Source organism: Dendrobium catenatum, unplaced genomic scaffold (genome assembly GCF_001605985.2).
Source record: "Dendrobium catenatum unplaced genomic scaffold, ASM160598v2 fragScaff_scaffold_716, whole genome shotgun sequence".
In the NCBI taxonomy this organism is placed as follows: Eukaryota; Viridiplantae; Streptophyta; class Magnoliopsida; order Asparagales; family Orchidaceae; genus Dendrobium; species Dendrobium catenatum.
In genome coordinates this window covers 24,613,796-24,624,458 of record NW_021319178.1, presented here as the reverse complement: position 1 = coordinate 24,624,458, position 10,663 = coordinate 24,613,796, and the positions used below count along the sequence as shown (strand labels likewise).

Genomic DNA, 10,663 nt, shown 5'->3' with positions numbered 1-10,663 from the left:
GAAACCAGCTATTTTTCTATATTGAATATTTATTTTTTAGGTGGCCAAAAGCATAATTTATTTGAAATTTGTTCATAATTATGAAAGTTTTAATTACTTGGGCTAAAAAAAACTATTTTAAATTTTTTAAAAAATTAAAACGATGATTTCGGATTTCCAACACTGGGCTGAGCCCTCTAATCTCTTCTCCTGTCCTTATAACATCCTTTTCGCGGGCACTTTTACATGTTCAGAGATTTTAGAATAGAATATATTATAAATAATATCTCTTTTTATCACGCCTATATTTTAATTTTTAGAAATTATAATTTTTTAAAAAAAAAATTTATCATAGTCTATTATCTACACCCACTACTCTTAGGATTCATTTGGGATAGTTTTATCATTATTATTTATAGTAAATTTTTACTACAATTTTTGTAAGTAGCAAAAATAATGATCATTAGTTGTCTCAAATGAAATTTTAGGCTTCGTTTGGGACGGCTTTTTTATTGCTTTCTAAAACGGAATTTCAGTACAAATTTATTAAAACTCCGTTTTAGAAAGCAATTAAAAAGCAGTCCCAAATGAAGCCTTAGACATCTTTTTTATTGCTTCTTAAAATATTTTTAGAAAAAACCAATTAAGCTTTTTATTAAAAAGCTTATTTAAGAAGCATTAAAAAAAGTCGTCCAAAATAAAATCTTAGGCTTCATTTGGGACGGCTTTTTTATTGCTTCTTAAAGCTGCTTCTTAGGACAAACATTTTGTACTAAAAAGCTGCTTTAAGAAACAGAAAAAAAAGCCGACCCAAACGAAGCCTTAGACTTCATTTGAGACTGTTTTAAGAAGCGAACAAAAATCCATCACAAACAAAACCTGAATGACTCACATGTCTTAATGAGGGAATATTACTTTAAATGTATATGCGATTCATACCTATAAAGGACCTACGCATACACACTAGCAATGGTGTTATTTTATCTGCCTTTTTGACCTTCAGTTTTTCGATTCAATGGCTTCACCTCATTTCTCAGTGCTCTCTCCCTATTGTTCATCATTTATTACTGCGTCAGATGAGAAAAGTAAAGTAAGCATTCTCAGCATTTTTTGTTCTGTTGTTGAGATGTTCAAGTTTGAAAGAAAATTGATAAAATAACACATCTTAAGAACCTTTGGAATGCATAATAGAAATATATACTAAAATTTTTCTCAAACTGATATCAAGATTCGTGCAAGTTTAATCGGTTATTATGCTCATTTTTTTTTTAGTTCAATATAGGAGAAAAAAAATTCCTAAAAATGATTGAAGATCTAGAATTTTCACTATAAAGGATGGATATCAAGGAATTAAATAGAGATCAAATAATTAGAATATAATCTAAGGGAAATATTAATAAGTTCGTGAGGCTATAAAATATATATAATTCAACTAAGCAATATGCATCGGATGCAATTTTGACTCTAAATAAGGAGACATGTAGTCATGAGAGAATGATCGAAAAATCTTGAAAGAAAATCAACATACTTCCTTCCCAAGGAGGCCTTAGAATTAGGGGTGTCAACGTGGGTTAGCGGATTGGGTTCGGGTCGAACTAGAGTTGACCTGGCTCTAAACGGGTCAACCTGAACCAGACCCATTTTTTTATAAACGGATCGTCTTTTTCAACTCGGACCCGACCCACGCGAGTTGGGTCCGGGTTGACACGAACCGACTCAACCCGAATTTTTGAAATAAATCTCAAACGCCTGGATTTCCGGTCGCTACTCCCGGCGGCATAGCGACAGCGATAGCACGCGACGCAGCGAGCCAGCGACGCGACTCGACGCTTCGGGACGCACCGCGCACATGAAGCGACTTGATGTTTTTGGATGCACACAACTTGACGCTTCAGGACGCGACTTGATGCTTCAGGACGCGACTCGACGCTTCAGGCGGCAACCACAGCACAAGAACTCGGGTTCAACCTGGCAGGCTGGGCACTCGATGCTTCGGCAATGCGGGAAGCAGACACGAACAGAGGGTTTTCGGGTCATTTTTGGGTTGCCAGGTCAACCCGAAACTAACCCGTTTTTTTGAAACATGTCAGTTTGTTAAACCCGAACCACCCGAACCCAGATTTTTCGGATAGGATTTCGGATCATGTCAACAATTGACATCCCTACTTAAAATCATAGAATTAGAAAGCATAATACGAGGGCACTCTATAGAAAGATGAACCTTACAAATTCCTAACTATTAAAAATGTAATCAAGATAGCTGCATACATGGATAAGAATAAAATATAAATATTGATATTCTTATTCTTGAGCATCATAACTCAGATCATTAAAGGAACTCATATGATCACAACGCACTGAGTTGAGTATCAAAAATGTATGATGAGATAGAAGTTCTTAGTGTTATAGTAAATAAAACCTCTTGACTTATGATAAATAAATAAAATATGAGGCTCTTCGCTCCTTATTTTTTTGTCAAAGACAAAGTAATTTATTACTGACATCAAAAAGGCCTCATGATAGGGAGAAAGAATTTTGGATTGTACCGCTTCGAAGGATGAAAAATATTAAAAATTTTGATTTCATTTAAAGTGTTATCAAATAAAAAACCTTCAATTGGATAAGGCCATATTATGAGAGTGTTCTAATGCATTACTTTTATTTTTTTCTAATGAATAAAAGAATCAAAGGACCTCAAAGTTTATTAGAGCTAAGAAAATATTTATTTACTATTTTTAACTCTCCTAAATTATTTTTTAGATGATTTTAAATTATAAGATTTTATTTTCCATATTGTGTACCATAGATCAAATTTGCTTTTATTGATTAGACAATTTATGCATTGAACTATCCCAAAACTGTTGCGTAAAGCTATTTGTATGGATTAATTCGATAGAGAACCCAAAACAAGGGCCAATTATTGCGTCTGATCACCTGACGTCCGGACAACCAATCCAGATGTGCCACGTCACCTAAAAACATCAGGACCCGGTGTATTTTGGTGACTTGGAGCGTCTGGATTGGTGTCCGGACGAATCCGGACACCGGACGTAGGGGTGTCAATATTTGACAGGACACAAAAACCCGACCCGGACCGACCCGAAAAATCTGGGTTGGACCCGACCCGATTTCAAAACGGGTCGGGGGTCCGGGTTCGCATTTCCGATCCATTTTCCTAACCGGGTTTGGTTAGGGTCGACCCATTTGAACCCGGGTCAATTTTGGGTCCGACCCGAACCCGACCCGTGACCCGAAATTGACACCCCTAACCGGACGCAATAATTTACCCAAAACTAGAGAGTGGCCAACGAAGCATAAATGAATTTTTATCCATTGTTTTTATGTTTTTTTTTTTTATCTGTGATGCCACTTATTACGACTTTTGAACTAATCCATATGAAGAACGTTTTTTTTTTCTAATAAAAAAAAATTTGATTATGAATTTTTAATCTTCATTAATTATAGACATAATTTATGAAATTGTTTAAAACATTATTCTTATACACATTTAAGGAAGCTTGCAGAAAACAAATATGTGAAAACAAGTAGTTATTAACTTGCTCGATGGATATGATGCACAATTTTCTTTTAGAAGGTCACAATAGCTCATGACTTACGTCCATTAAATAGCCTAACCAAGCACAACAAGGGTAAATTAGCGGCGGAAAATATGCCGGAAATGTCACCGTAAAGTACCGGCGAAACATCCGCGAGTTCGTCCACCGCTTTTACCGACGCACTTAAATTCGCCAGAAAGTCCGACGGTAACAGAAGATTTTCTTGTAGTGTACAAACAACCATATATAAAACTCATATTTATATTATTCTTATGTCAATATATTTATTAGACATAAAAAATCTATAGCTATTAGGTTAGAATTATCACTACATATTAGTGTTGCAATAATATCAGTGTATTGAATTGAAAGCAATGATGATCAAACGAGTAAAATTTATTTTTTGTTATAAATTCGACAAATAACTATTTTTTCAGGAGCATTTAGGTGAATTAAGCTAAACTCGCATACACATCACCTATATAAGACTCAAATCCAAAAACTCTTAATTGATGACGAAAGCTCTCAACCAGTCGATCAAGAGAGTTGAATAACCGTAGTTGTTTTGATGTGTAATTTACAAGTATTAATAATGTGAACTCAAATCTTTATTTTTTAGAGACATTTAAGTCAATTAAGACAAATTCACACACGCACACCACATACTCAAGACTCAAACCTAAAACATTTTGGTTAGTAGCCAAAGCCCCCAACCAACAGACCAAAATGAGCCGCGTGTGAACTCAAATCCTTAAACAAGTGAATTGTGGACTTAGCTAAGTCTTCATTCGCTTTCTATGTTCGAGGTGGTCCAATGTTATTCTCTTCTGAGATGCTAGGATAGGGAGGCACAGTTGTCTTTCTGTGAAAAAAGAATCGCCGTGAAAAGACCGAGAATCCTAATCATATTTCCTTTGATTGGATTCACGTTATCTTAAATAAAGAACCCTAGATCAGTAATATGTTCTCTCTCTTTCTCTGTTCATACTTTATTTTATTTCATTAGCTTTTATTTAGAAGAAATGATAGAGAAATCCACGTACTAATACAGTGCAAGATATTTTGCCACTCCTTTTAGGAATATTATAAAAGCAGCCATGGATGTCCTGAACCTCTCAGACGCTAACTCTCAACTGAAAGCTCTTCTTCTCTGTTATTCTCCACTATTTCTCTCTCTACACTATTCTGCCCTATATGGAGAATAGAAGAGATAATGCGGACAAATGGGTCCACGATTCTTCGATCGACTACAAGAGAAGAACTCCTCTTAGAGCCTCTACTGGTGTTTGGAAGGCTTCTCTCTTCATCATAGGTATTTATAATTGATTTTAATATGAATTTCTTGATTAGGAAGAGTTAATATATTATCATGTGTGTATGGATGCAGCGATTGAGTTCAGTGAGAGGCTTAGCTACTTTGGTTTGTCTGTGAACTTGATAATATACTTGACCAAGTTCTTGCACTATGAGCTGAAGGAAGCAGCAAAGAGTGTTAACTGTTGGCTGGGGGTTACAACCCTTATGGCTCCCATAGGAGGATTTATGGCTGATGCTTATCTCGGTCGCTTCGCTACTGTTCTGCTCTCTTCTCTCGTCTATATTGTGGTACGCAAAAATTCACTAACCTTTCACTGTTGTTAGAGCTTTAAGGGATTCATTATTTTTTTATTTATATGTAATCGGAATTTTAAGTCTTATAACTTGTTTATTTAATAGCTTTTTTTATTTTAAAGTGATAATAATTATTTTATTTTAGTTTTAATTCTCTCAATTCATCTATCTTGAAATATCATAGATAATTGGATAAGAGAGCTGGTAAGATATGTATTTTTAAAATGCAACACAAAATGTTTTCTTATAAAGTAATTTAGAACTATCCAAATGGGCGAATGAAAAAATATATATCCAAACCAACCGCTGTTTAGCTTGGTTGGTGGGTGAGTACGGTTGGGAGTTCCAAATCCATGCTCTATTCCCCTCGAGCGGCAGCGACTCTTATGTAGAGCCCAATCAAGTGCAGGTCAGGAGGTTTTTGGGATGGGTGCCTCTTCTAGGTCAGCTGAATATTAGCCATGCCGCCAAGCGCCCTTTCGAGAGTGACAGCGGGTGGATATCCCGTTCAAAAAAAAATTCCAAACAAATATAAAGAATATCTTAGAATTTAAAAACTGTCTTGCATTCCATTAAATCTTACAACACCTGAATCACAACGACTCTGCAACAATACTAAGAGCGAATCTAGTATTAATCCAATGAACTACCAACATGTTAAAGTTGATAATTTGCTGATATTTGTTACTTTGGCTTGTCCATTGCTGCAGGGACTCACTGTTCTCACAATGTCCCAACTAGTACCCGCTCTCAAGCCCAACAACTCCATGAAACTACACAAAACGATCTTCTTCACAGCCATATACTTAATCTCCATCGGCACCGGCGGCCACAAGCCAAGCCTGGAGAGCTTCGGAGCCGACCAATTTGACGATGACCATCCCACAGAGCACCGCCAAAAACTCTCATTTTTTAACTGGTGGAACCTCGGTCTCTGCTGCGGCCTCCTTCTCGGCGTCACTTTAATCGTCTATGTAGAAGACACGCTCGGCTATGGCCTTGCTGTCATTACCCTCACCTTCATCATGCTTCTCAGCCTCTTTATATTCCTCCTCGGCCGCCCCTTTTATCGTTTCCGCGTCCCACGAGGCAGCCCCCTCGCTCCTCTGTTTCAGACCTTCGCAACCGCCGTCTCGAACAGACACCTTCCTCTTCCTCCCACCGCCGACCAACTCTACGAGATTCCAAACTCCGACAAGTTCCTCCGCCACACGGACAAGTTCCGATTTTTAGACAAAGCAGCCATTGTTGGAAAGGACCAACAGAGCTCAAGGCGGCTCGCCACTGTAACGCAGGTGGAAGAACTGAAGCTGGTGTTTTCCATGATCCCCATCTGGCTCACCTCCGTTCCCTTCGGCATATGCGTTACCCAAACTTCGACCTTTTTCATCAAACAAGCCAGCACAATGAACAGAAAGCTCGCAGCCGGGTTCGAAATTCCACCCGCCTCTGTCTACGCCCTCGGCGCTGTGGCGATGATCATTTCAGTAAGTTTCTACGAGAAGTTGCTCGTACCATTCCTCCGAAGAGCCACCGGCAACGAGCGGGGCATTAGTCTTTTGCAGAGAATCGGTATAGGGATTGCTTTCTCGATCTTGGCGATGGCAACGGCGGCTATAGTGGAGAAGAAGCGGCTGTGGGTGGCGGAAGCAGAGAAAGCTGCGACCTTGTCAATGAGCGTCTTCTGGTTGGTGCCGCAGTTCATGATATTAGGATTAGGTGATGGGTTCGCCATTGTTGGGCTTCAGGAGTATTTCTACGATCAAATTCCGGACAGCATGAGGAGTCAGGGGATTGCGCTTTATCTCAGTGCTATGGGGGCTGCAAGCTTTTTGAGCAGTGTTCTGATAACTGTAGTTGATCATGTGACCAGGAAGATGGGTACTGGGAGTTGGTTTGCCAAGGATTTGAACAAGAGTAGGTTGGATTTGTTCTACTGGTTGTTAGCTGTGATTAATGGAGTTAACTTGTGTGTGTATTTGTTTGTGGCGAGGAGATATTCGTATAAGAGTGTGGAGAGGAGGGTGGGGATGGATGGTTCACAGGGAAGAGATGGTGGGGGAGCAATGGCGGAGCCCTAACTGGTTGATTGTTGTGGTAAATTATATCATTTACGTAGGAGTGCAGGAATAGGAGGGTGGTGGAAGTGTTATTGTGAGTGAAATAATTATGAAATATTGTCAAGATATGATATTTATTCATATGATATTATATATTTATATCTCGTGAGAATAAGAAAAATTGTCTGAGATCTCTTTTTATTTTTATTTTACAGAGACTAATATATTATCCTCGTTGTTGATATTTTCTCATAATTCTCCTATGATATCGCTGACTAAAACTATTTCTTTTGAACATAAGAATTTCCAAGTTGTGAATTTTTTTCAAAGAGAGATTATGGTAGATCTTGTTTCACAAATGGTCTGAGAGAATTTTCTTGTGATTGTGATCTGGTCATCCTCCACCCAACAAAAAATCGCTGGATATGAAAATAGATAAAGAATTAGAAAAAAAAGAGATATTAAATACTGTAACAGCAACAACAACAACAAACATTTGTCCCACTTCGTGGGATCGGCTACATGAATCTTTTTTTTCTATTCTATTCTCTTAAAAGTCAAATTTTCATTTAAATCTAATAAAGAAATATCATTTTTAATATTTTATAACCAAGTCTTTTTAGGCTACCACTACCTTTCTTAACATAAGTCAAATCTAATATCTCTACTTTCCTAATCGGGTCATTAGAAGGCCACCATTTTACTTAGATATTAAATATCAAAATATAAAAAATTAATGATTGTAATTGGAAGCCATGAAAGTTTTGCTTGAATGCTAAGTTTTTAACATATTTAAGACAATAGATTTAGAGTCTATTTGAGACTGCTGTAACATTTTATAAAGTTGATTGTAAAGTTGATGTAGGAAAAATAATTTAAATTTTATTTAGGGCAGCTTATGGTTTATTAAATCGTCTAATTTAATGTCAGAACAAAAGTAATAGTTTTGGAGCAGAAGAATTACAGATCAAAGGTCAATCAAACAAGCAAATGATTCCTTTTAATATTCAGTTGACATCTCCACTTGATGATAATTTAGAAATAAATTTCAATGCTTATCTTTTTATTGAATGCCAATGAAGAACACCTTTCAATTTAGGTGAATGTGATATTCAATTTACAATGATTAAAATTATTAGAGTCTTGCATCACAAATATGGCATTTACATATATAGCTAGGCAACTATGCCAAGTTGCGTGGTGATCCTTATTCCTCATCTCAATATCATTCGACAACAATAACTTCACTAAATGATCTCTATCAACTCAATAGCTTCGCATTTTATAAGTTGTCTTTACAAAAGCCAATGTCATGGATGAAGGATTGACTTTAACAACGAAATGTAATAAATTTGTGAAGTTTAATAAAAATATTTGCCATTATATATTGAATATTATTGACGACTTGACTCAAGTGATGCTTTTGCATACACAATGAGAAGCCAAACCAATGGTATACTTTTTTTTTTTTTTTTTTTGAAACGGGGTATCCACCCACTGTCACCCCCGAAAGAGCGTTTGGCGGCGTGACTAATCTTCGGCTGACCTAGAAGAGGCACCCACTCCAGAAACCTCCTGGCCTGCACTTGATTGGGTCCCACTTAAGAGGTGCTACAGCTCGACAGGAATCGAGCACGAGTTGGAGGTTCCCAACCGTACTTACCACCAACCAAACTACAATTGCTAAAATTCAAACTAGCAATGAAATCCTTGGAGCTGTTCAATCATGCTTTTTGATGTCTTTTAATGAGCAACAAACTCTTCAATTTTTAGAATAGAGTTGATTCTTAATGAGAGCTAATTCAATATCAGATAATATTGAATGCTCAAAAGCTAAGATCAAATGATTTTTTTTTCATATTAGCAACTTCAAAATTAATAAACAAATTCATTCCCGGCATAATCCAAACTATCTTTCAAGATAGATATCTCATTTCACGGATGCATCTCAAGGATTAGAAATCCATTGGCATTTGTAAAATGTTCAACTATCTTGTCAATCATGTGACCAATTCCATGAAAGCTTACATGAAATCTTTCTTGTAAAATATGTGCATAAATTTCTCGATGCAATGCATGCAAAGCATAACTACTGTGGAAAGTTCAGCTCAAAAAATTGCAAGGAGCTATTTCATCACATCAAGTGACATTTCTATCTTTGCAAGCCAGCCCTATAAAAATGCACTGTCGAATATTCAGCATTGTCAGATATCTAAGAATAATTAACGGGCTTTTCGACAGTCAAAATTATATAATTAACGGCTCCTAAGTAAATACTATAAACTCTCTGCAATTGACCAATTAATATTTCAGTAAAACGGGAATGAAGAGGAGAGGTTATGCTTACTGGTGTGAAGGTTTTTCGAATGCTTCGGCTCAGACGACTCGATTCTTCTCCTCCTCCGATTCGAAGCCAATCGCAAAAGCTACGATCCCCTCTACTACGCCTTCCACACCCGCGAGCGAAGCCGAGCCTCGAGCGAGCCTTCCGTCTCTGCCGTGCCTGATTTGACGTCGGCTTGCCTCTGTCCAACCCTTCTGCGACCCAAGCCGCCTTCCACGCACGGATTTCACCTCCAGATCATAATAATCGCCCGCCTCCGTCCCACCCAACCTCTGATCTTGCATGGATCAAATCGACAGCAGCCTGTGGCCTCCTTCTATTCGCAAGCAAACACAACCTCTATGGGCACGACATTCCTAGTCGACCTCCTTCAAAGCCCCACCACCCGTGTAATCGAACGGCCAAGAGGGCTCCCGCGAACGAAGCCAACCCTACGCCTCTTGTGCGAATTGGCCTGGTCTGTTTCACAAGCCCTAACGACTAGCAGTTTCTTGTAGGGCTGCAAGCGAACCATGTTCGAGGAGCTACTCCATGTTCGGTTCTTGTGATCGTTTAACTAACTAATCAAACTAATTTGAACAACATTTTAAATACTCGATCTTTAAATAAACAATCTTGAACACTAATGTGTTCGGATCATTTATGTCAAGCGAACCATGTTCGAGGAGCTACTCCATGTTCGGTTCTTGTGATCGTTTAACTAACTAATCAAACTAATTTGAACAACATTTTAAATACTCGATCTTTAAATAAACAATCTTGAACGCTAATATGTTCGGATCATTTATGTTCGCGAACAACATCATTTGAAGTTCGTGAACAAGCTCAACATTAAGCTCGATTTGTGTTCGATTTTGAACTCGTGAATAAGCTCGATAAAAATTATTAATATTTGATTATAGAATTAATAAATATAAATAATATAAATATTTTATATTTATTATAATATAATGATATAATTATTGTTAAATAATAAAATTTAAAGTAAATAATATTATATTATATGTTAATTAAGTATTTTTATTAAATTTAAGTGAATGATAGCAATGTCAAAAACATTTTAGCTTTATATGGCTATTTATTTATAAATCATTGCCTTTATTAATGCTGCT

The 10,663-nt window shown here is 37.1% G+C and overlaps 1 protein-coding gene across 1 annotated transcript; it reads left to right on the top strand.

Annotated features, from left to right (window-relative positions):
* The first annotated feature begins 4,642 nt into the window (after positions 1 to 4,642).
* On the top strand, positions 4,643 to 7,388 carry LOC110114200 (protein NRT1/ PTR FAMILY 5.7). Its single transcript, XM_020846995.2, has 3 exons — positions 4,643 to 4,848; positions 4,924 to 5,141; positions 5,858 to 7,388. The coding sequence occupies exons 1-3, from the start codon at positions 4,731 to 4,733 to the stop codon at positions 7,226 to 7,228; spliced, it is 1,707 nt and encodes a 568-aa protein (XP_020702654.1). The 5' UTR covers positions 4,643 to 4,730; the 3' UTR covers positions 7,229 to 7,388.
* Positions 7,389 to 10,663: the final 3,275 nt, after the last annotated feature.

Coding starts and splice junctions, on each gene's coding strand:
- LOC110114200 (XM_020846995.2), top strand. CDS start 4,731: ATGGAGAATAGAAGAGATAATGCGGACAAATGGGTCCACGATTCTTCG. Junction 4,849..4,923: donor GGCTTCTCTCTTCATCATAG/GTATTTATAATT, acceptor GTATGGATGCAG/CGATTGAGTTCAGTGAGAGG. Junction 5,142..5,857: donor CTTCTCTCGTCTATATTGTG/GTACGCAAAAAT, acceptor CCATTGCTGCAG/GGACTCACTGTTCTCACAAT.